Consider the following 27,650-nt stretch of genomic DNA (forward strand, 5'->3'; position numbering starts at 1 on the left):
CCTCGGTGGATTCTAAATTGTGGCCATTACTAATTCGAAGTGCATCGAATACATTAATTATAAATCATCGAGGCCTTAGGTCGGGCGCCAAAAATCCGTCTCCCAGTGAAAAACGTTGCACAGGTGCAGCCTCTTAAATCGAAAGGATTTTTATAAATCTCTGCTGTCTATAAAATCTTTAATTAAAATGAAATATCTGTTCTCCCATAAACCGATCCGAAGGTATTTCAAATAACAAAACAAAATTCCGCAGTTCGAAATTAGATTTCGATTCTTCAGTACGGTGCGTAGAGAGGCGGAAAAAAATCAACGAAGTAATCACATTGATACCAACAAAACACACTTTGACTACAATCACGATCTGTTGCAAGCAACCAGAAGATTCCTTGGTAGAAACCACGACCAATCCACCGAATACCGCACTGACCAATTGTTGGTCGCAAGAGCCAGTATACGATTACTCGGGTAAATATCTGCGACGATGATGATGATGATGATGATGATGATGATAGATGCTGGTGAAGGTTACGGTGGAGGTTTCACTCTGGAGGATGAGCTCTGGGCTGCGACAACAGGTTCCGTCCAATTTGGTTCAATGACATGGGTCGTTTTTGAATTAACGTGCCCGCTCCGGGCGTTTCTCTTCGCACGCCTACCCCTGATTTCAATTCGGATTAAATCATAGGTTTAAGTAGGGCGCAAATTAAAAAAAAAACTTTTTATTTGCTGTTATTATCGCCATTTGCTGAGAAGCCACCCGAACAATGTCTGCTAAAAATAAAACGCCAGACCGACAAATAGGTACTGAAGATTTTGTTTCTAAATATTGGATTACCGTGTATTTCCGGGAATTTCATAGCGGTAAATTTGTTCGATTGTATTCTTCTGCTGATCAATTATCACGAACAGGTTTCGTGGATGTTCATTCAATCCAAAAACATAAAAAAATATTCGGCCGTAAAATATTTTCAGCCAGATGTTCCTCCGTTGATGATCTTTGATCAACATTATTCCTTTTAGCGATCTGCACATTTTTTCCTATAATCCTCCATATACAAGCATGTTATTTCAAAGCGCTCATTCTCAGTGCATTCTTCAATGGTAAAATCAATATTCAATAAATTCCTGAGTCTACTTAATCCAACTATTTAAAAGCCTTCAGCATTAAGGCGAATACAAATAAGTAATTTTCTATATCAAATTACATATATTGACGATGGCTTTTTTCGACCCTCGAACCGTATCTTCTGTTTCTTCACAAGGTTGTCTGCATAGCCAACATCAGTGGAATGTTAAAACATAGTGGCCACTCGCCACTTCTAACTTCTTCTCTGTCCACTTAACCAAATCGGGAATCCGTCCGTCTTACTCTCATGTCCGGGCCCTTGTATACCTCGCGCACTGTAACTCATTGTTTAACCAAGTAGTTTTCACTTTTGTATGCATTTTATAAATAGAAGAATTCTCCGAAGATATTTAAATGGATTTATTGTGTGTTGGGTGCATGAATGGTAAACGAGGGGCTGGGCCATTGGCGTAACACCGGCAGAATAATAAACAGTCGCCGTGAAAAGGGAGATAAATCGTCTGCTTGAATGGTAAAGGTGGTAAATGCTCATGCATTGATTATGCTAATCGGGGAAAACAGTTTTCATATTTCAATGTGTAATTAGGAATCCAAACGAGCATCATTTGAATTTTACATGAATTCAATGGGACAGGATGAATGGCTGGTAAGCTATGGATGATCAGCCAACATGCTTGCAGGTTCCTGCGATACAAACTGAACAGTTATTTTATCAGCTTTTGATCTGTCTAAGTATTAAGACGTAAGTTATATTTGAAATAGTGAAAATCAGCATATTCTGTGAAGCAATATGCATAACAACGCAGCATTTCTCTACTTGGTAATTCAGTGCAACAAAAGAACATTAAATATATAAACTAACAATGTTAGAGTAGTGTTAATGAGGCTGCACAAACTGAAATGGAATTCGCCACAATACCGCCGGACATCAAACTACCTCGCGTCGTTAATAGATATTTATTGATATTTTGCATAATAGTTGCATTAAATCAACTATTACCATACACAAATAAGACATAAGACTGAGTCGAGGAAAACCTTGGGAAAATGCTTTTGGCTGACAGCGACTTATCGCCATCCATTATCCATAATTAAGTTCACTAATTACAAGTTGCCATATATACATGTAACAAATTATTTATTGGCCTTAATGACAGTCCATATGGGATAATTCGATCGTTATTGTAAATTGGTTTTGTTTATGCATTCGACTTTGTCGCCATCATGCGCTCTGTGAAATGGCATTTCTCAAGCATCATTCATCCAAATGGGTTTTTGTCTTCATTAATTCCGTTCGAAGCATGTGGATCAATTTACCATGAATTTTTACAAATGCATATCTTAAATAAGCGCGAATTTTGTTGTACATTTTTCAAACAGAAAAGCTACTTTAAAAACACTAGCTCGATCCGAAAGCAAAAGCTTAAACCGGTGTTGCTTCAATGTTTAAACCATTAAACATTTCTTAACGATTATTAAAAATGCCCTGTTCACTCTGTTAGTTGGCGAAGTCAGTCATTCTTAAAGACCTAATATGACAAAACTGTGGGACTTGATTTTCTTCATTTCAGCGAACTGTTCTGACCAAAAACACCGAAGTTCAAACTTGCCACTGAAAAATCCGGGATTTTTTGTCAAAATAATCAAATCCAAATGAGTTAATGGTTATCGAGAAAAATCCACCACAGCATGGTTCCGGATTTTCTTCGAGGCTTTGATAAAAATGGATTTATCTAATTGCAGTAGAAACATGGTACCTGGCCCGAATACAATCCTGTCATTTAAATCCGATTAGTCCCCGGTTGTGACAATGCTGCCGGGTTCCAGCTTAAGTATTTACGTTGACGCTTTGGTGCGTTTGAGGCTTACGATCAGCGCCCTTGCAGTTATTTACAAGCGGGTGCGATGTTAACTTTCGCACAGAGCACCTTCCCTCAAAAAGCCATCACACTAGCTGGCAAAACGGTCGGGGGAGCCCTTTGTCATCGGAAAAATGCTTTTTATTTGTCTTTGACGAGTAGTCCGTTGAGTTTTCTTTCTTTTGCGGCCGGAGTTTCGAGGGGTCCTGAAATATTTAGATGACTACTCGACGTGGCATTTGTTTCTGGGGAACATTTGAATACCCGGCTCATTTTCCACGCTGATTGTGGCATAAATTATAGATGCAGAGCGTATTCTGAAGAATTTTTCCAAGGCCCCCCCGTCGCTTTATCGAAGCATTTCAGCATGCGATGCTGGAAATGCTGTATCTAAATTCCGTCATGAAGCGCAATTTAGGCGCACAACGGCCAATTTAATTCGAACTAGAATGGTAATTACGTCAAGTTAGCCAGGCATGAGCATTAGTAATAGTAGTTAAATGTGTGTTTACGGTCGTCTTATCTCGAGCGAGACGGCGACCGCCTGGACACACGCACATTGAACATTAGTCTCGCCGTCCACACTTTTCCTTCGGTTTACGTCTAATTAATTACGATAATCGAAGACGGCTTTGCCACCGCCATCATACCACCCGAGGCTTCGGCACCTTCACCTTGACTCGTTAACTTATCTTGGGCACTGTTGGCACCTACGAGGAAATCATACGATTTGCATTATTGCAACTGGGGATCACTATCCGGATAAACCGTCGAGGAGGGTCGCATCGCACGTTACTTGGCACCTGCTCACTCTACTCAACCCCAATCTTTCACCGATACACTCCACTTCCATTATGTGGAAGATTTGACCGATTTGGAGATTCTCCAAGAAAGTTGATCTTCATCCATGTCCAATATTTTAGTTATAACAAACCAAGCCAAACTATCCACCGCAGTATTTCGAATACACTTATTACCAATCACTGTGGAAAACCTAATAATCGTTTAGACAAAAATAAGAAACGAAAATTGCCGAGTTTCGCCAAGCAAATCAAAGCAAAGTAGGTACCTATTTACGACCACCAAACCCGGCAACTTTTCCCGACGTAAGCAAATTTTAAATCTACGTAAATTAACTGACGTGAACTGCGAAAAAATCAAGCAATTAGCAAAATTATCAGGGAATATAATCAATACTAACGCCGCCGCAATTAGCAATAAACAGCTATTGCATTAACCCCTTAAGAAAACTATCGGACATTGATTTGAGGGCCTGATTTACGACTTGTAAAAGATTTGCCTCAAATGCATCACAACAGACCAAGATGATCAAGCAATCAACATTCCGAAAAAATAGAACTGGCTTTCTAAATCGGGCCCCCCTTCAGAAACCAATAAGGTTTTTCAGCGGCCAAAATCTCTTTAAATTTATTGTTGACCAGGTCAGAAAAAAAAGTTTAATTATACCCCAGGCCCGAAGTGTCGAGTCACCATCGTTTAATCTTTCCACTCATTTTCGAAGTCCGATTTAATTTCACCCGTCAAAGTGTTTAAGTTTTTTTCTCTCAAATTCACCCAATAAATTATTCTGGAAACTGTTGGCATTTAAAGCTGGTTTTTCGATAACTATAAAAGCGTTGTTGGACTTTATAACTGCAGCAGATTGAAATGAATGGGCTGGAATGGATTTTTACTGCCTTCATTATAACGTTTTATTACCTGTATTTAATTTTCAGATATTTTAATAGATAGGCTTTAATCAATTAATTGTTAACATTGCGTCCAACTCGAGACTCTGGCATTTACACCGAATATTTAACATAATCTAAAACACTTTTAAGGTGATTTATAGGCCATCAATTCAAAAGAAAAAAATCAACCAAACGAGGTGATAGAACCGCACTAATGAAACCTTAGATTATCACAGTCTCAGACTGAACAAATATGAAATAGAAGATAAAATGTGGATCTTGTAACAATTTTTATAATTTAATTTGCAACGCACAGAAAATACAAAACCAGATAAAGAACGTAAAGCAAATGAAGTTAATAAGCGGTGTGAGTGTTTGAATGTCGAGACAAAAAATCTTTAGGCGTCCACTTAAGAACCTTCAGATCTTCAAGCATTTCCACTTCAAAAACTTGGTCGAAAATTGAAGGTTTGCGTATTTACAGTGCTCCTTAACACTTATCATCATCATCATCTTCAAAACGGATAAAGAAATGTAAAATTTTACTCGTGAAAAAGAAAAATTTAGCTGATGGTTCCAGTGTTTTCAACTGTAGCTTTTGAGAAGACCGTTGAAGCGGCATAAATAAACTGCTGAGTTAAAAACACGCACGTCAAAAATCAACAATAAAGCTGCTTATAATAAGGAAAAAAATCTTCTCTGGAGTCAGACCTACAAGTGACAAAACATGAATACATACTTTCAAAAGTGGACTCAAGTGAATGCTATCCTTTGATACAGTGGATTACTCGGAATAAACTCTTGTATATCAGATATCTTTCGGATTTCTTAACTAGGAAATCATCTCTCTCAATTAAATTAAAGGTAAAATCAAGTAAATAATTAAGATATAGTGGCAAAATAACACAAAACTAATAGACGTAGCACGAGCGCTGCTCAAGACATAAGTCGGCGTCTTCACGCCTAATTGCCATTTAATTTTATGGCGTCGATGTATTATTTCAAGACTGCCCGCCATCGTGGTTGTCTAAACACCAACGTTTAGGGAACGACGCCATTTATCTGGAGCGTCAAGGAAGATGGACGCTCGAATTTATCTCAATTTGTCGGAACCGACGGACGATCAGGATCGTTCATTTTTCCGAAGAAAGAAAACATTATGTGACTTGACAAGGCCATTATGGCCAAAGCATTGGCTTGATTAGCTGGTAAATTAGCAAAGACATATAACAATGGAACGAGTTAAGAAGCTCGCAACATTGCTTTTTTCTAACTAGAAAGATTCGGCTTGTTCAACATTTTAGACGCACATTTCATTTGCAAAATCCACAAAAATGCTTGGAAAAACTACACACTTCCGCCCTGCCTGATTATGGCAAACGATCCATTTCAAACAAACAATATTGACGCCTGTCTAGCACAGCCATTATTATCTCGGCAACGGTCATTATCTTTGGAACCATGTAATTTTCGAAAAGCAAAAAGTTGCGTTAGCGCCATTTAGCAAACATCCGAACACCCACAGCCCCCAAATATATCCGTCTTTTTCCGCTGGTTGACTTCACCGACAAGAAGTGGGATGGACCGTTATTTACAAAGGTGTTTCGAAAACTTCTTATTATATTTCCAGGGTATAATCATCATTTTACCTGCCTTGGAAGGTAGGTATAGATATCAGTTTAAAGTGTCAATTTTCAGTTCGGGGAATTGTGGACGAAAAACTTAGAAACCTGGTGCGAAAATCGGATTTACTCAGCGAATTTACTTTTTCTCTAGTTGGGTTTTACTGCACAAAACCCTTTTGACTTTTAAGCAAAATAATTTTGATATTTTTAGTATCAATTTTACCTGAATAGTTTTACAGAAGCTTCGCTTTCGAGTGAAAAACTGAGACAACAAAGTTATAAGCTGATTTTGATATATAAAAAACAATGTTATAAGCTGAATTAGACGCAAAACGAATAAAAGTATTTAATTTGATCCAATAGAAAAGCTAATAAATTCGGCATCAAAGCGAAACGCGCATCAATTAATGACCGTCTTTTCGTATTGTTTGTTAAACATTTAATTATCGCATTACGGTTTGGCTTTGATTATCAAATTTATTGAATGTTTCTTGCTGGTCATTAGGCGGCAATTTCAACCGAATTCCCGACCGAATCGACAAGCTGTTTTAATTAATAGTTGCTAAAACATTGATATTGAAAAATATTTGTTAATATGTAATGAAACACTGGAATATATTGAATGACGACGGGTTTATTATTTACATAGTTTGGGAACAAGGAATATTAATTTAGAGGCGCCTTTGCAAATATTTGCAATAAAAGTGACTCCAAGTTGGTAAAAATATTCACACTTGTTGGGAGTTGGGTGAACTACAAATAATTTTGAAATATCCTTACTAAGAAAATTAACTGATTCGCTTTGCAATTATTAATTTTTCATCTAAAAACGAAGCTTTATTCAAAAGAAAGGTACATTAATTTGGGATTCCTTTTCGGGGCTCGAATAAAATTAGGTTACATTTTGAAATTGGCGTCATATCTAAAAATAACAATTTAATAGCACAGGCATTCAGATATATACACAAACTGTCAGCAGGAGAAAAGTTCTTGTATAAATACAATGGGCCAGCCATATAAACATTTTTTTTCCAATCGGCTTGAACACACCATTGGCATAGCAAATGAATTTTCCAGGCAAATGAAAAAAAAACGGTAAAATACGTTTTCTTTTTTGTCATCGAACTTTAAAAGCCCATTTCGCAGTGCGTTTAATTTAAATCCACTCGAAACTAATGACTATTTCGAGCGGGATCGGCAAAAATTTACGCAATGCAGACCTCAAGTTTCTGATGGTCACTTAATTTCTTGTTGAGTGGTACCAGCAGCGCAAAGAGTATTAATTAATCCATATTAAGAAGCCAAGACCGTGACAGTTGCGGTATAATTGTTTTGTTGTATTGCCGAGCATTAATCAAATGAAGAGTTCTGCTGTAAACAAATGCCTCGTTGTTGTCAATGTTGCATCTGTGTGGGTTATTCAACAAGAAGTTACAGGATTTACTGATGGCAATTACGATTTAACCAGTGAAGATTTTTGCGCTTTCGGGTCTTAAACAGTTTGGAACTTTCTTTGTTAAAAATTACACTTTTACATTTTTTCAAAGCACTGATTTATCGCTTATAAAGTGAGATTCTATGATTAATTTACTGTGTATTTTTTACTTTAGGGGTCGATTCATGAGGCCAATTTTTAGTGTTGCCCTTCCGACAAAAAATGTGTGCAGTAAAGGTGGCAAAGAAACTTCTGTTGAACTATAACATCAAAGAAAAGAAACTTTGCAGCATCCAGCTTGAAATTTGAAAAGGACACTTTTTCTTGTAAATCCTTACTTGATGATTTAAACATGAGCCAAACATACCAAACATTGCAGGTTCTAAACGAATGGGTGTTCGAAACCCTGGCGGAAAAAATGATGCAAATGAAAATCAGCTAACGAAGTTTTCAGGACCAAGTTCATTAAGTTCTTACACTCACTTCGCAAATCTAATTACTCTGTTGCTCTACTTCCATCTTCAGTCTAGCTCGCGCTGAACTTCCAATTTTGAGCAGTTCAAGCCCACTTAAGGCAATAATTCGGAGACACCGGCTCAAAAAATCCGTAAATATGTAAATGAAGAAAATAAAATCTGACAACACGGGTCCGGCTTTTATAACAGGTTAACTTTCCTCACGTTAGCTTTCAAAACCAGTAGCCATTTTCATATCGTGTTGCTTTGCATATTATTATAAGACGATGCGTGACTTAATGCTCGCTGTTTGTTAAATACATCGGCTCTTTTTTCGTGTCCGTTCGTGCCGTTAAATTTATTCTTTTCAATTTCGTTAATCAATCATAAAGATATGTATCAGACCCTGTTTCGAATATGTGCTTGAACGCGGATGTGATTGCTGATATCCATCCTTCTGGACCCAAAAGTTTTCGAACCATTATAAGGTAACAACCAACAGCAACATCAAGTTTACCACTTTTCGTTCTTTAATGACAAAATTACCGTTGTTCCTCACATATCTTGGGGCCATTACCAAAACCACCACGGTTATTTAAATGTAATATCGATTAAAACAAAGTTGCAGTTTTTTTACGAGCGGCTATTTCCTTAAATCGCCGGCTATCAGAGATTTCATTAGCACCATATAGATAAAACCGTTTTATTTTCCGTATCCCCTGCTATAAGAGTTTTGCATCCGTCGGATTATAAAAGATTATTATTTATAGGACGATATTTTTCTGAGCTGACGCACCGGCCCGGTGTAAAGTAATTATTTATGGCAATAAAATTTCCATTTATAAGAGACGTCCCAACTATTGCTGTTCGGTGTGAATAAGTGGGAAATAATCGGACATCACTGTGTCAGGTGTAAACGTGAATGGTACTTGGCGAGATTCCGTGAAAATTTTCAATTTGCAGCACTTGCAGCAGAGAAATGAGCTAAAATCAACAACTGGGTCTAAATGCATGTCTGCATCTAGTTAATTTAACGACCGCCACCCATCATCGTTACTGAACGACAACAAAAACTCTCATTCATTACCAGCGTCATCGAAAGCAAACGTAATTTTCATCCCATTAAACCCAGAACGGTAAAAAAACTATTTCAAAACACCCATGAGCCTGCCATCTTTCAATCTCATTATAGTATCCGACAAGCCTCAACCATCCATCCCTTTTCAATTCTTGGAGGCAAGCAAGAAGCACGCTGATAAACAAACAGGACAAGAATCGAGAAATAAAATGTGCATTTGTAATCAGCCTAATGGCTAAATGATTATAATTTTCGCCCACAAGGTCTCCTTAACTCGAAAGCAGGTAAAAACGACCGTATTCTTTGGCTGTGCAATTAGCTGAAAAGTGAAGCGTTGGATTTACGCCAGGATCGGAAGATGGACCAGGTAAAGGTAAAGATTGCACGACCCACCAGCACTGCCAAGTGATCACAATAGTGAATTCCTTCACTCTCAAGGCCAAACTGATTAATTAATCAAACGGTAAATGAATGATTTCAGACAAAAGCTGACTTTAACCAGAATGCGCGATGCACGCAACGAGTCTCAGAGTGAATAATGAGTGCCCAGTACAAGAGTTCGGCTACCGTACTTGGAAGGGAACCTCGATAACTTACACCGACGCCACTTGGTACCACCATGTTGCCACATTTAACACGATCTATTGTAAGACTACCAAAAAAGACGCCCTAAAACCTCACACGTTTGAAAATGTATGTACAAAACAAAAGATTAATAAAGCACCTCGTTTTCCGGGGACCTGGACAGTGATTCTGAATGACGAAAACGATGCAATCCGAAAACTCCGACAGGTTTGTTAGATTTGGCAACAACGAGAGAAGAAATTAAGGTTGGCTGCCACGGACCAAGAAGAGTCGCCCTCGCTCCGCGGCCTACAGTGGAACAATTCAGTGGCCAGTGCCGATGTCGACCCCATTAACATAGCACAGAGAGCAGTACTTGATTGGACCAGCACAAATACTAAACAAGATCCTTTGAATATCCGAGAAGAAACGGTTTTCAGAGGCTGGAAACGGAAAGCAAAAGCCTCCGTCATTGATATTACATTTGAATTCCCACCAAACAATTCTCGGCCATCGACGCAATAAACGGTAAGTAAATAAGTAAGTGATCGACAGGCCAAACGCAACTTAAACATAACAGAACACACCAACCAGATCAGCCACTTGTATTTGCATTTCAGTCATTATTCCGATGAATATATTTGATACGTCCTGGTAGATTTATTAATACAATCATAAGGCTGTTGAACTGGTAACCTTCGACTCCATAACCCAACTCATGTGCAATGTGCACAAGCTGGCTTATGGCATAAAGAGGCCGAGAGTATCTTGTTAATCCTGCGAACATATATGGGTCATTCTCACAAATCTGCCCATACGACTTAATCAAAGAATGACGCAAAACTCATATAAATCCCGAGAAAGTAAGAGAAGAACCTTAAAGGTGGAAGTTGATCATATAGAATTTTTCATATTATCAAAATTTAAGTAAGGTTTCATGAAGGGACCCTATTTTCATCGAACACTTAGTTGTCCCCAGGCAATGAAGAGTTATCCTGTAAACTGATGAAATAACATGAATAATTCATCTAATTTGGGGTTTTAAGAAGGATGTTAAAACGTTTCCCTCAAAGAAATGAAACTTTTATTAAACTAATAACGGCTCAATCTGTATTCAGTTTAACTGGCTTTAATTCGATAGCTGAGTTTGGTAATTATCCATCTCCTAGCCGCCACATGAAAAATGGACAACCGTCGCTACAATGACATTGTACAATACATTTGCTTTGTCAGAAAAAACCCAATTTGCTGGCACAGTAGATGTTTCATTCGCGATACATTTGCGCCTTTGTTCGGCTGTACTGCTCGCATACAAAAAATGTATGGAAAATTTTAAAAATAATGCGAATCTCTCCCGTGTGCTTTTAACGAAATCACATTCGAGGACCCCCGCACGATTCGCGAAATATAAAACCTGCTCTACAAGCGACAACGCACAGGAGGATGTCGCTGCAACAGTAATTATAGAAATTACAAAGAGCCAAAGGCTCCGGCATCCATAATATGTACGCTCGGATGTATGCGGAGATACTATTAAACTGGATGGGGCGTTTTTCAGCTCAAAAGCGGATATTGGAAAAGAAATTTTAGCCGGCTTCAAAGTCTAGTAGCGACTAGAGCTGGATTTGCTTTCGACAATTAAACAACACAGTAGGATATTTGAAATTCTGGATAGCGACGCGATTTTCTTGTGGAGTTGTATTGGAATTCTCTCTTGCCTACTGTTGCAATAAACCGGGATCTTTTACTCATATTGCATTATCTCAATTTTTCAATCAGCTTCCTGACAAAATGACAAAACAATGTGCCCTTTGGAAACCATCAAACAGCATGTTATGTTCGAATTTGGATAGGAGATCCTGTATAATATAGTAGCAGGCAACAGCACAATTAATTTATCATCATAACGTGTCATGAGATAATATAGCAAAGCTGGTCACGAAGCAAAATTCCAAAGAATGTTGCCAAAACTGTTAAAAATAAAACTGTAACCGATCAAGTTAGCTGTGTCCAATGTTCCGCCAGTACCGTAAATAATTGACATATGAAGAGTTAGGAAAATCACATAATTTATAGGTGATCAGAATTCCGAGTAACACCCTTGAAGGCTATAGCTGTATATCTACAGGAAAGTGTAATTAATTATTTTAAATGCTCAAAGTTGATTGACAATGAACCGCTTAATATTCTTCAATTATAATTATACCAAGACTCCTCCAAAAGTGTATATTTGATGACTCAATCTGCAATATTGTCAAAAACCACAAAGTATAAAAATTTAAGTCAGACATCATAAATTAATCCGGCTCGAAGGTCCAAAAATGTGCAATCCATCAGCATCAACAACTCATGTGTATGTTCTCACACTCAACATTCTCGTCTAATAATTATCGGTAGTATATTGACTTAAATTTAAACAAATAAATCATATACTGAAAAGTCATGGTTTTCTTAGAAGGAAGCCCATTTGCGCCGTATTGTTAAGCAAAAAAGCCTTAACATTCAACAAGCATATTGATGAAACAGTTGAGATCAATTCATGTCAAGTACTAGTTTACAAAATGGAATTTAGTATTGTCCCATTTAGATCCGGTATTGCATCTACTAAATTCGGTGAACGAAAAGCTCAACACAAAGTTCCAGTCCTTTACTAGACCAAATAATGAAAATCATGGAGTCGCTCAAAAGCTCTAGTTCTAGGAAAATCTCTGTTTATCTTCTAGCTTATCCTGGTACGTCAAAAAAAAAGGTATTTTTATGGAAAAACTCAAAATGGTACTAAAATGACTTGATAATGAAAATTATCAAGAGCGACAAGGTCTGCTAAAGAAATTAAAACTTAAGAATATTCGACATTATACATTTTGCACTATGCCACTAATCTATTGTAATATTTAGCCATCGTTTTCCGATAGGCCATTAAACCAACCGAAAATAACGCATAATAAGAAAGTTGGAAACCCTTAAAAGGAAAAACACCTTGATAAATAATTAAAATCCTACATTCTAGACCAATGAAAATGTCCAAGTTACAAACGTTCTTCTTGGAAGTATTTCTTCGAACTAACACAACATCCACATTTTGATTATTAAAAACCTTCTCTAGATCCAAATTCAATTACAAATGTCCAAGCCGCTGGCAATTAAGCGAAGACATGGAGATGATCGGGAATAAATAGAAGCAAAGAACAATAAGATAAAGAAGCAATGTATTAATGCAATTCATTTTGCTGGCCTTTTACGGCCGATCGTAGACAGATGTTATTGCTTATAAATTATCTGGGGAGAATTCTCATCAGCAGAAGTTAAAAAGGTATTTATCTATGGGCGAGTGGTTTCCGCAAATGACCGAACTAATCCAAAAACGGTTGGTCGTAAAAGCACTGCCATGTGTGCGCAAATGTTTCTAGACGTTTATCAATAAAATCCAACAGGCCTAGATCCGGAAGTGAATCGGGCCCTCCACAAACCAACAAGTCCAGCTACAATTTTGGACCTCGTTTAATTTATATTGTTAGGAAAGAATAATTGAGTGTAAAAATGCACGGCCCAAACCGTGGTCAGGCCAAATTGATGCTGGTGTTAATTTTTGTACGAGAACGTTAGGTTAATAATAATTGAGCATGATTTCGAAGCCCGAAGGGAAGGCATAATTGCTAGCCGTCTGCTTGCATAATATAAACCGTGAGCGAGGTGATGCGTCCCAGACCCATGGGCGTAGGCCAAGGTTATTTTTAGAGATGTTGAAGGAAATTCTTCAGCTGCAGGAACGTCAGCTTGTCTTTATGGACGACGTTTGGGGACTCAACATGATAATTCAAAATATCAATGCAGCAGGAAAACCACTCAAAATACATACATGTAGATTTTAGCAAACTTCTGTATGTTTTTGAAGATTCCATTAAAGACAGTCCACCACTGCAGGCAATAACTTCAGATGAAAATTAGGGTCCCTATGCTACGGTACAACACGGTTCACCATCAGCCTGAGTTTCAACCAACAAGACAACCAAAACGAGGTCCGGCGAGAAAAGATGCTCGCGACAGGGTCGCATTACAACATTATTGTAAAAATTTCGATTTCTCATTTAAATGTTTTACCGCCTGTTTAAATAATGTTCTGAAATAGGTAGCATAAAACTTGTTGATTCAGTTATTTCTTGCCTCAAATTGCCTAGAAGGGTTAGACGTGATTTATGTTGCTATTTTTTGCCATTTTCAAGGCAAAATTTGCAATCGAATTCGGGGTTGCCAACCATATTACACAGTTTGCAGATTTTGCAAAAATAGCCAACTTTTGGAACATCAATTTGCTTTTAAAAAATTAGCTACTAACTATATTCGCATAAACAACAACTTTTTGCATGTGTTATTGTTAACCGTCTAAAACTGGATTGGCTTCATGGCTGACTGAGCAACAATACATATTCCTTATTTGTTTTAAAGAATATTAGATTCCCGATGTTTTATTTATATCTTGATTCCGAATTGCTTTGGTTAGTAGGATGTCATATTTAAATGAGTTCCTGCTAAACCTCAGACCAGAATATATTAAGCACAGATTACATATTAATGAACCGACCATTGACTAGTACCTAGTAATATCAATAAATTACGTACCAATATCAACAAATAAAGTAAAAATCATTATTGTGTTAAATTTTGCATCAATTTCGTCTCGGTGGTGCCATTGACTTCATATACATATTTGACTGTTAAAAAACAACCTTATGTAAATAGAACACGACAAGGTTAAAGATCCATCACTGATACCGTGATTTCCACTTCAATTACATTCCTCGCAGAGTCAAATGCAATTAAAACGATTAGCATGTGATATCGAAACTAAACTTTGCCCTCACATTTAAAATTTTCGCTTTTCCAAATGTCGCTTATTCATTGTTTTACATGCACCTTCTTCATCTCCGACAATATGACCAAAGAACAACATGGCTTTAAAACACGACCTATTCATTACAACTAATAAAAAACCAGGCTAAACATTGGCAAAGCCTTAATTAGCTACAACAAGCACTAAAAGGATGGAAAATTAAATGCAGAAGTTCAGTGCACCATTCAATGAATACACCATGGAAACATTAAAGTCGGTGGACGACCAAGTAATTATAGTCGCAGAACAAAAGCGATGGATTCTAATAGGAAAATTAATAAACGAGGGTTAAAAAATCAGCTCTTAAGGACAGTTCAACAGAAACAAATAATAATAATAAAAGAGGTAAGCTCAAATGTGCAAAAATCAGTGGGGTTTTCGACAGAATCAAATAAATTATCCACCGTAATATCAATTCCATTCCAAGTTGAAGTTTCCATGGAATTGGAAAATTTTGACTTTTATAACGAAAGATTCAAAATATGAAAATCCAAACACAATCCCAATTGAAGTTCACATAATAATTGTCATCAAAACATCTTCGCTAAATCTGCTGTAAAAATATTAGACGTATTAAGGTTTTCGACAAAATGATATTCTAATCTCCATGTTAAACATATTTGGACACAGGAAGCGTAGATCGTAAACGCAACAGGCGCATTAAATGAGCACTAATTTTATAGGTTTTGTATAATGAAGATCGTAGATCCGGATGACACTACATTTATTGCATCTATTAAATGTCCAGAAAACCTCGCAACACCTTAAACAACTTGTTGAATGCAGCAAATTTGTGTGACAAGAATTATAATTGGGAACATTTCGTAAATTTGGGCTGTTTGAATGACAGGAAAAGTAACGAATTATAATATATATATATGTATATATATAAACCGAGGAATTTTGCAACTTCTTGTAATTTCGCTACTCGCGATGACGCTGGTAAAATCAGTGCGTGGTGATCCTAATTAACAGATTAAGGGCCGGATCCGAACCTGGAAGGATGGGGCAAGAGAGCGCGAAGAGAGAAAGAATGGGAGCCACATTCCAAAGGTCATTGTACAAGATGACTTGCCAGGACCAGGTCAGGTGGCCGCTTTTCAGAAAGCCCCCAACCCCGTTGTAAACGCACACCAACAAAAACTGACTCTCAGGTCTTTAAGCAGGTACCACACTACGTGTTTGTGTGTTTTGGGCGGATTTGGCTGTCGACTGGCTGAAATCGGTTTCGACACGGAATGCTAAGTTGAGAATAATCATGAGTGAGGATTTAGAAGTTGCGGAAAGTATGCGTACCCGAAGTATACAGTTGAAGGAAGTTATCCCCAAAACCCAACCTGCCTCTGTTCGCCGACCAAAACTGGTATTGCGATGGCAGGATAAAATACGAGAAAAATTATCATCCAAATTTGTTTTTAAATTATCGCCGTCATAACAATCTGCATAATATTGTGGGAGTACACGTCTACGAGTATGCATAAAAATTGCCGATTACATTTTTAATAATGAACGGGATAATGTATGCCGTTTTTATTGCCGCCAGAATGATTTAACAATATTAAGAGTTTTACGACCGTTTTACGACTTTACAAATTCGATACTGTATACATAACTAATTATCTGAAGGTGGACCTCTTATTCGACGTTTTATGACTGGAAAAAAGCGTTTGAACGTGTTCCTTAGCCCGGCCCAACTTATGCATATTTCGTACCATGGCGGTTTGATGGCGTTTTAAATGTTATGCATTAAATTTTGGAGAATTTGCTAATTTAGTATCCCATAAAACCATTTGAACGGCAATAAAAATATTATAAACATATTCAGTGTGTCTATGTTTTAACTCAATTAAATATCCGAAAAATTTATTGGTCTTGTGCTACCATTTTTCTGTATTTTACGTCGCTCTTCTTATTACTTGTTTTAACATTACTGTCCGCAGTGGATTCCTTTAAGCCAGATCGGACGAAAATCAAAAACGAGTTAACTAACCGATATCCAAACCACAAAAAAATATTTTGAATTTTTTCGCACATTATGCAGTAAGTTCAAATAAACTAATTGTACAAACATAAAGATTTTTAGCAAACATTTTTTTTCGTCTGCCTGTTGGACAGTGGCGGAACTAGGAGTTTCTTGAGGGGGGGCGCAGTAATACAGAAATATTGATTTTTGCCTACCACAACCTTTATTCGGCAGGTTTTTTATTGCACTTAAAACAGGAAACAACAATAAATATTATTTTTTTAAAACAACAAAAGAAATCATATTAAATTGCATGTTGAATAATGAAAAGTATATTCATTGCACATACAAAATAATAGCAAAAATAATCAAGATAATTTTTTTTCTATTTTTTTTATTTATGCTGATCTCAAAAAATTAACCTTTTGATGTTCCGGTGATAACATTTTTTCTGTTGAACCTATTTTGGAAATACAAAACACGTGTTGGAGCCAAAACTTCATAATCGACTGAGGGGAAATATTCTATAGACAGGGATGCATGAAGCTTTAGCTCCGACATGAGCCACAGATTAAAAAAATGGTCCCAAGAGGAAAAACGTTATTACTGCAAAAAGTTGTTCTTTGCGAACACGCTGTAAATCAAACAAATCGGTAAAAAATTTAAAAACAATTTCGATATATTAATTTCTCGTTGACATTCACAAAAACATATTTTTTTGTTCAACTGGGAGCATGCCGAATCACACCCTGTAGAAACTTTGTCTGAAGTACACAACTTATGCAAAACCAGGTAGTGACAAAAAAAATTGGAATCAATAAGACTTCATTCAAACAGAAATACAACTGCTGGCAGTGAGTAATCAGAAGTTATCCAGTTTCAAAGTCAGGGAAATTTGGCCGTGTAACATTTCTTTTGTTGAGCAGTTTACATTCAGAAGACACTGTCAACTTATTTTTTCTTTGTTAAAATCTGAAAAACTAAATAAAAACAATTCGAAACATCCCGGTTTTTGTGTGGCTTATCTACCGGTGCAAACAATACTGTCATTCGAATTAGAAATTGTAAAGTATCAGATCAAAGATTAGATACCCATTATCTGAATCGTTTGAAAAATACACATGAGTTATGTTATTTCCGAGTCTAAACATTGTTTAAATTATTGGTAGCTTTGCAAAACGACCAATTTCTAACCATTCGATTTCGCCTCAAAGCCTTGAAATAAAGGCGAAGAAAAAGTAAACTTGGTGCTAAAACACCGCATTGCCCAATCAATGTAATCGATCGTTTAAATCAAAATCTAACATATTATATTCAATATAAAACCTCAAACCGACGAGAATAAATTACACTGAGCGTAGGCTCACCTTTTAAAGGCACTGAATAAAATTAAAATTCACACAAGTGTTTTATTCAGAAGCGTAGGCGTTCGACTATTACAATTGAAAAATTACCTAATTAGTTGCGAGAATTACGTTGCATAATAGTGGATAAACCAATTATTGAGATAAACACGCCACTAACAGTGCACCTGTCCACTTTTTTAATATCACTTATGTGTGGAATAGAGCAAAGTTCGAAAACATCGTGCTTTAACAACCATGTGTCGTCCGCTTGAAAGAATTCTTATGTTACGTGTTTTACAATACCTTTCAAAGAAAAAATAAAAAAATTGGGGCAGACATTATTAACGTTTTAATTAAAATATAATTTGAAGCAATCACAAGATAAACGAGACTCGTTACCCGAAACACCCACGATTCTTTCAAGTTCCTCTTAAAGGTTTTATTCCCATATTTAACGGTTTCTGGCTAAGTTATTTATGGCCGTTTTGGGTGAGTTATTTCTACATGGTCATCTTTAGAAATCAAGGGTTTTAAACCCTGGCAATGTTGAACCTGAGGTCATTTGACCTTACGCCAAAGCCAAATAGGTTAACTTAAGTAAGTTATTTTTTTATTACGGGCATTCAATTTGATTTTAGCAAAATTTAGATGTTTCTTCAGGACTTACCATTGATACAGGGATGGATCCAGGCGTTCCATTAGCGTATGGGTACGGTGATACGAGGTACCCCATGTACGATGCGGGTGGTTCGACTTTTCCTGAAAATTATAAAAACTTACGGTAAGCTTATGGTTCATCCAATACAGGTACTCAGTAATTGATTAAGTCATTGCAACCGGATTCTAGTGAGTAAGTTGCCATTTATATAGATATTGGGTGCTGCGCTATAAACCTGTAAAAACTAACTAAAAAAGCGATTAAACTACGAATTATTCGTTCCAAGTTGAATATGCGAGTAGAATTTCGTGTTTTTGCCTCTCGAAATATGCAAAAGCCGACGTGCTTGAACGTGTTTTAAATAGGTAAGTGCGCATTTAGTCCGTAGCTGGCTTTGAATCATCAACAAATCGAGCATTCAGCGCCCATCTGCGCCGGCAAACAACGTACTACACATAAAGCAGCCAAGAAAATGAAGGAAAGAAAGGAAATAAACTATAGAGAGTGCATTAAAACCGCGTTTGGAGTTTTAAAGTAGTCATTTTCGACATGGTAACAAGTTTAAAATTGCTTCTATATTGTGAGGGCTTTAGGTTATTACGCGAAATGCTTAGTAAAAGGATCCAATTATTGTTGGCTGGCCTTTTTAGTCATTAGAACCGCATAATATGGACTGCCGACGAAAGCGCTAGAATACTTTCTAAACGAAACCAGCAGAAAATTGAAAAATGCCATTTGACCATTTTTTTTAAATTATCTAACTTGTGCAACGTGGCCAGTCATTTTTTTGCATTTTGGCAATTGATTTTTAGCGATTCATATTCGCTTTCCATTTAAACAGGTTGGCAACTATTCTAATTTCGATTGCGTATATTTGCCGGCGGTTTTCTAAGTACAATGCAAGTAAACAGTGTTGTGAGCCGGAATTTCCATTGAAAATACGTACATGTTTCGCACTGAAAAATTAATTGGCGCACACATCATCATATGAATGGGGCACATTTTACAAGTAATAAACGGCAACTTTTCACCAGAAAGGCAATTTTTATCTATAACATGCTCGCATACAGAGTACGAGATATGATTGTGTTAAATACACCAATTATTAAATTAACCAACCAATAAGTATTTTATCACAAACGTCCGTTTCACGTAGAAACAGATCTGGAGAAAAAAACCGTCTTATCTTCAACAGTGCATGCACATTGCGATTGGTGTAATTAATGATTGACAATATCTAAGCATGATGTATTTTAAGAATGTAATTCGAACAACCGGGGTCATTTAGATTTGTCAGCCAGCAAACAAACATCTTTGCTGTGCAGATTTTAATGTGCTCCGTATGACTTATCACCGCACTTGTTAACGTTGCAAACCATAAGTATTCAATGCCAACATGTGCAATCAGGCATTCAGGACATTTTTATTTAATTTAGCTTCACACATTCTGGTTGTGAATTATGCATAGTTACTCCAGCAGCTAATGCAACTGCTTTGCATTGGTTTTTTTGTGTCGCCTATTTCTAAAGAAAATTGAGATAAAACAGCGAAAAATGCATCGATCGTGAATCGTTTGGATCACAGGGTATATCGAAAGGCCACCCACCACCCCAGTCAGAAGCAATGAATCAGTAAGACTTTTACGGAAAGAGCCAGAAAAATATGTGGACCACATCTAACCGCAGAACTACAGCACTTGAAAAAAGCATTTTTTTAAGTATGACGCCAATTTTTCAGCTTATTCTGTAGGCCTAGAAGTTTAGGTAGTACTCCGTTATGAATGTTATAAAAAGCTCCAATTCATCGTGAACCATATAGAGACAAACTAACATTACTTCTTTTTATTTTATTTAACAATGAATTATGAAATCGCGCCCCAATCAATCAGTGAAACTGAAGAATTAGTTCTTCGAACTATTAGAATAAACCATCAAAATTCCCAGTAATTTTGAAGTTTTGCTCGTATAACCACCGATAAATTTAATTTTAGCTTTGCTATAAAAGTTTCTCTGAATTTTCGATCTTCTACATTTACGCAACATCGCTGGAGACGCATGTTTTGCTTCTGCGTTTCCTCCGATTACTTTTCAACCATTTTACCCTGATTTTTAGCAAATGATATCCATTAAGCCGAGCTAGCACATGTTTGCAAAGAAGACAAATTCTAACACAAGTACGTGAAGTCGGAGTTATCCGTTATGGCCCTGGTAATAGCTCGCCATATTTACAAATAGGGACCAGATGTTTTTCGATAAGATTTACTGGTTGCAGTTATTATGAAGATATGGGACCTAGTGACAAGTCGGTGTGTTTCATATCGTTTGTAGTCGAAAATTGGGTGTATGTTTAAAGCAAATACCGTAAAGAAAACTAGAAACATCAGAAGGGTGGCGCACGCTTTTTATGAATATGGAGGAAATTTCATTAAAAAGTCAAAGCTTTGTTTGTACTTTAAAATGTCGGTGGCAGAATCTCAAGAAACGTATACCTAGAGAACTTCCTAATTTACAACAATCAGGTGCAGAAACAAAACACTGGCATCCCTCCCAGTGACGGGTTAATTAGCAAGCAGCACGGTATTATCCAAGATAATTTGGGTTGAAAGAGAAAACTAATCTAAGTTTGAGCATGGGAATCGACACGAGACGACTTGAGGAGTAACAGGAGATAAATCTTAGCTCGCAATTATTTAAAGCCCGATTTTACCAAAATCTACATCAAGGAAATGATACTAAAAAGCAGTCCATTGCAGAAGGATACAATAAAAGCAAAAAAATGTCTGTTACGATACTCATCTCGACTATTTGTAGTCTCTGTTCTCTTGAATATTACGTTTCCCCGGTTTAGATCATTTAAATGATAACAAATGGTTCATATGAAACATCATATCGTATACACGACGTCTCCACTACTACCAACAAAAATGGAATTTAAATAAGACAGCCATAAAAATGATTTAGATTCAAATTACTTACCAAACACGGGACTGTGGTCGGGTCGTTGAGCATTTTTATTTGTTGAGTTGAAGGATCCAGACTTTTCCTGCAACAATTTCATTTCATTAGGGATACATCGCCATTTAATGACACTCAAAAGAACTGGTTATCGGCTACTGGCTAGTTACGTTATTAAAGGTTTTGTTATCTACTCTTTTCCCAGCTTAATAATTTCTATGAAAATGCCAGCATGTGTTCGCATTTTGAGACATATTTTTTGGTTTTGTTTCGGTGAAAAATCTTCATATAAAGCAAGATGGGTAGAAGCTCAAGACGTTTGGCAGTGACGAATAATTGCCGTTTTTGTCTATTACTAGTGCACCAAGCGAGTCGGAAATTTGGTGTTATTAGTGTAGATGTTTTTCATCAAATTATTACAATTCGCCGAAATATGGAAGAATATTAAAATTATTGATTTGATTTGTAGACGTGTTGACAGTTTCTATGAATTTTCCCAAGTTATCATTTCGGTTTATCGATACATTTTCTATTTGCGTGTTATTTGCTCTTTTCGGGTGCCCAAAATAACTACCTAAATAAAAATATCAGCTACAGTACATTTTTATATCACTGGAAGATACTAATTAACTACGTCGCAAGGTTATACAATAACTATCAGTCGACCGAGCATAAGTCGATGCATGCATGAAGTAGAATCGCAATGTAGGTACTTACGTGCATTTATTGAACAAAAATCGATTGAATTTTGAAGGTTTTTTGGGCAAAAAATAAGGTCGAAAATGGGTTTCTGACCGAAAAACTGAATTCGAAACAAACGTACAATTAAGAATTGAACAGCAAACTAAACAAATAAATACTTGATGCAGTACAACTCTTGTTTCAGCACGAGGGTTTATTTTAGGCACAAGATTAGAAATTTGGAGTAGATTCCGATGTTGCCCCTACTCTTATTGAGAAACTTTAACGGACTCGCTAAAGTTTTAACGGATCGTCAAAATTCACGTCTACAGAAAAGCAATAAGTCGATTAACTGTGAATCATAACGGAATAGGGCTTTTACAATGTTAATAAAATTGTAAAGTATACTAAAATAGGGCAAGATAAGGAATTTGTTCCAGGTAAGGTATCTTCGATTGATAGGATTTTGCACATTTTTAGTTATTTAGTTGAATAGTTATTGAAAAACAAGGTAAAACTTATTTTGAATTACTGTATAATTAATTCATTTAATGACGCTTTTCATGCCATTTAATTAATATGTGGTGGGCATCAGAACCAACAATTATCTACTTAGGTACTTAGATTTTTTACATCTACATCTACAATTTCGGTCGTTTTTACCAAATAGACCAGAATCAGGAAGAGTAAAATTCATCGATCAATAGAGTGTTCTGTTAAATTGTGACTATACTTACTAATACGACCGGCAAAGTTGACTTCATTTTATTTTCCCAGCATTTAAATATGTCGGTTTTTTCTTCCATAACGAAAGAAAACAGGACACAATACCACAAAAATGTTCATGTTTACGTAAAATAAACTATATTTTTTTACAAAAACTAAATGACATACATTACAAGTCAAAGCGTATCTTCTTTTTTATATTATTATTCACAGAGCCTGTCCGAATGCGTTTTGTTTGGCTTTAAGAAATGGTGGGCAGATTCTCATTTATAAAAATAGTTGTGCAATATGAAAACAGCAGTCGCCTGCTCAATTTCAATGAGTATTGTAGTAAGCTCTAGACTGCGCAACTTTGCCCCAATTTAACCAATCCAGTATATAGATGCCCATGGTTGAGCTGTAAAAACAGACACTGCATAAGTTTGGAATACATATATATTTGTGTATATCTACCTAATTACAATAACTATTCCTTTTCGATAAATCAATATACTTGTCTTTGCTCTCGGTTTTTCGAGTCAATCGTCGGCATAAAATCTTTTGCATCCTATGCAAAATGAGTAGTTGATAACATGACTTTTCACTAAAGTTACCAGCTTTTTTAATATATGCATGTTAATAAAAAAATATATGATATCAGACACAAACACATACACAATACACAATAATGTGGATTTAGCAAAATACGCTTTTATCATGACTTAGGTACTTTCACAATGTGAATTCAGATTTTGGACATCGGTTGAATAAGGGCAGTACAAATATTGCTTGATTCAGTTGAATGAAGTTGATCAGAAATCAGACTTCGGCTGATGTTAAATTGCCATTCCACCCAGTGGTTCTGATTGGAAAAATAGTCGGATGTTCAACTTCATTTTATAATCCCCACATTATTGTACTGCGAGCTAGAAACATATACTACTTTAATCAATCAAACAAGTGTTGTGTAATGCCCTGTAGTATAAATAGAAATATACAATATAATAAATAAAATAATAGTCATTTATGTCAACGTCAAGACATAGATTAGAATCTTAAGAATTGTCAACTAAAATAATTCAATCAAGATAATATTAAACTTAAAACAGATTTTTGCGTATGAATGTGTGATTTGAACATATGTAACATCTAGTAGTGTAACTAGAAACAAACTTATAATTCCACCAAAGTGTACGAAAGCAGTGAGTGTTAAAAACATTCGAGCAATACAAATTTACAATTGTCTTCCAAAGACATAATCCTATTCTGAATATTCTAGATATCACCAAAAATTATAACAAGAAAAATATTAAAAAATGGATTAGCACAAATATATTGTAAAAAAAAGTATATTTTACACATTATATTGTATGCCAGCTATTGAGTTTTGGGAAGTTTGATTACTGGTTTAATTACTGTTTTTGAGTTAAGTGTTATTGTTTTGATTATGTATATGCTGGACTATGTATAGGTAGCTTTGCCTACCTCTATAAGATGTTGCTGTCTCAGACATATAAACGATGTTCTGAGGTTAGTAAACATGTATTTCTTTGTTCAATAATTAAGTACTAAATTTACGTAGTTGGATATTATTAACGCACGCACGAAAAAACTTGCACGCGCGGGAGTAAACCGAATAGAGTAACCACATAAGTCCGTTAATAACAATCAGTCTATTATTTTAATGATGACTTCAGTAAAAATAATTACTTGAAAAATTTACAGACTTGACAAAATACAGATACTTAATAAAATTTTGGGTGCTCATGTCCTTACTTTGTCTCGCCGATTTTTTATAATTCTTTAATTGTCTTGGCGCTTGGCCATATTTAATATTCAAGAGACAAATTACTTCATTAACCCTTGAATAAAATACGCACTCTGTTATCACAAAATCTATTTTGATTGCATTTTAATTGTCCTTTATACATATAGTACACTTACAATAAAGTTTCAGCGAAAAAAATCTCCATATTTATGCAGTGCTGCCAGACAAAAACCTTTTCGGATCTTGGGCACAATTGTGTATGTCGAATAATAAGATTGTTCCTAAAACTGGATTTAAAGTAAACAGCACCGGCCAATCTCATTTTCATTGGTGGCAAGGTCGTTTAAACATGATTTTCAAAAGTTTGTAAGTTTTTCTTGGCAAATTTTGTAAAAAATTAGTTCCTTTTCATACACAAGTACATAAGCACCAAATTTTGTATTGCTTTAGAAAGCGATATGGACTGTCATTGTCAATCACTGTAGCTTTTACTAACATTTGGAAGTGTCAAATTATGATCACAATAAAAGGGTTGTAGATAAAGAAGTAAGAATAGGAAAATATAAGATTATACCGGATTAGAAAGAAGAGTTAAGAAAGAGAGATCAGTTGTATGGAAAGGAATTTGGCATAACTCAACGCGAAACTATGACAGACCTGAGGATCCGACGGTTAACCAACTGTGACTTTCCGTCGCCTACTCTTACCGAACGAAAACAAAGGAATATCGCTCATTAAGCAGGGTCCACATGTGATAACATGTAGCATAACATTGTCATATAACAATGTTATTTGCTAGATGTTCAAATAACTGAGTTTCGTCCACACTTCGAGTTAGTGATTTTAACTCGTGGAGTAAAAAAGCTGCAGGGGAGTACGTTATTATTTTTGAGGACGAAAAATAAGATTTTGGATTCGTCCTACCCTGATGTCGAGAAACATCTAGTGGAAGTAATATTATATATTATCTTAAAAGAGATGATAGTGGTGCTTTAAATCGTAGCCTAGCACAATGGACTACTAGTGTCTACACGTTCTCTGTATAATTCTATTAGTTTTGAAATACTTTTTTAATTCCACTGATCATTTTCTAACTCCATTTTATACAGAAAATACGGAAAACTACGCGACTGCCACTGATGCTTACTATACGTTTACTAACAATAAAAACCGCATATTGCCAGTCTGGACGTGTTGCTACATGTTAGAATAACATTGTTGTACGATTTTCTTTGATCTTTGCCGACATAGAATGGATAGCATGTAACATGTTATATAGCAGGAAAATTTGCTATATTTCATTATAAAATCTCTATGCTATGCAACTTGGCGATAAAGGAGCGCTATACAGCAAGTGTGGACCCTGCTTTAGGAGCGGCTGCTAAGCAATTGGATGTCACTGGATTTCGAATGCCGCGCTGGACTCAACAGCGGAGGGAATTGGACGGGACAAACCTTACCTCCGACTCGGTGAGGTCGATAAGGCTACTCTTCTCCTCGGTGAGGTTCTCAGACCTTTTTTCGTCCTCGTCGATACCCTCATGTTTATACACCTTAACCTCATCGGTGCTGCCGAGATCATCGCCACCACTAGACGAGACGTGTGGCATGGTTCACTTGAAAACACGACACAGCGGCATCACAGGCCGCTACACTGGATCACTGCGAACACCAAAGACACGTACGAACGAGTCATTCGCGCAAACGGTCAAAGATACACTGTTGCCGAAACGTGATAGTGTTTTCAACCCTCACAAAACACGGTCAAACTGTTACTGAGTATATCGTGAACACGTGCTCAGCCTGCTCACTACGCTTAACGCGGCACCCTTTAACACACACTAACTCAGAGTGCGCGCATACGATAAAACAGGCGCATTCGGCAACTCTCTGTCGGCTGCCGACCAATCAGGTCCACTTTGATCTTTCGAGGCGGCAGCCTAGTAATGGCAGCCGCACGACTGCGCACGGCCTGCACATAACAGAGTGCCGCCGCATACGATAGTTCCTGCGACCGGAAAATATCCCTAAAAATTATCCAAAAAAATTCTATTCAATTTTTCTTTTTACAAGTGAATCAAAATTTTTAGATTTTTAAATAATTTTTCACCTATGCAATTTATTGCGGTAACTCTCGAGTTTGTTTACATGCGCAATTTTGTGTTCACACTACTGGCAATTGTGTTCTACAGCATTAAAATTGTGTTGTGGTATTTCCGTCCTCAGCAGACCAAAACTCAACCAATAATACCGGTGTATTCAAGCGTTCGAGTACAGAGCTGCAATACCATTTGAAGAGAAATTGCATATCCACCTGTCCACACATACTTAACATGTATTAGGAGTTCAGCTAGTTGCCAGTGAGGCGTTCTGCCAATCAACTGCATTCTCGCCGGGATCGGATAAGACCAACACACGTCTTGTGTGTTGGTCTTAACAACAGTGTTGATAAGACTCTACTAAAGAAAAGAAAATATACTAATTTTGAGGTATCCTGGGTACCTACCTGGGAAAAGGAGTAGGTACTGGTCGGTTGTTTTCTACTCCTCTAATAAATGGGATCTCATTTTGAACACATCGCAAGCTACTCATAACAAATTGCGACCGGAAAAACAAATTGCGCGCGGAAAATGAAGGAAAGAGCCTACACACGTAAGCACATTACCATCGTAACCGGAGATGAAGCCACAATAAAAGCATTAGAATCGTACACAGCAGGTCACAATGTGTGCTAGATTGTGTAAAAGAACTTACAACCCTGGCTGGGAGCTCAAGCAGAGTAAAACTCACTTGGTCAACTGGTACGAACAGGAACAAAGAAAACGAGATTGCTGCGGAACTTGCTAAGGCAGGGACCGAGAAACCACTGACCAACCAAGAACCTGCTTGT

The 27,650-nt window shown here is 36.6% G+C and overlaps 1 protein-coding gene and 1 long non-coding RNA gene across 11 annotated transcripts in view; both read right to left on the reverse strand.

The window, feature by feature from the left end:
- Positions 1–27,650, reverse strand: part of LOC109535398 (protein pangolin, isoforms A/H/I/S) — a 140,537-nt gene that overhangs the window by 106,617 nt on the left and 6,270 nt on the right. For 3 of the 10 annotated variants that reach the window (XM_048669414.1, XM_048669411.1, XM_048669415.1), the window contains exons 2-3: positions 21,628–21,694; positions 18,662–18,753 (exon numbers count right to left, since the gene is read on the reverse strand). In XM_048669414.1, coding sequence (XP_048525371.1) covers positions 18,662–18,727 — 66 coding nt within the window. In that variant the 5' untranslated portion in view covers positions 18,728–18,753; positions 21,628–21,694. Of the gene's footprint in view, positions 1–18,661; positions 18,754–21,627; positions 21,695–24,936; positions 25,211–26,220; positions 26,693–27,650 lie in introns of those variants that run through there. The other 7 variants (XM_019901297.2, XM_019901296.2, XM_019901298.2 and 4 more) reach the window with 5 other exon arrangements.
- LOC125505498 lies at positions 23,135–24,711 on the reverse strand. Its single transcript, XR_007282221.1, has 2 exons — positions 23,467–24,711; positions 23,135–23,410 (listed from the first exon to the last, which is right to left on the reverse strand). It is a non-coding gene; the product is annotated as an uncharacterized LOC125505498 (long non-coding RNA).

Source organism: Dendroctonus ponderosae, unplaced genomic scaffold (assembly GCF_020466585.1).
Source record: "Dendroctonus ponderosae isolate FM_Combo_2020 unplaced genomic scaffold, Dpon_F_20191213v2 Dpon_F_20191213_8, whole genome shotgun sequence".
Taxonomy (NCBI): domain Eukaryota; kingdom Metazoa; phylum Arthropoda; class Insecta; order Coleoptera; family Curculionidae; genus Dendroctonus; species Dendroctonus ponderosae.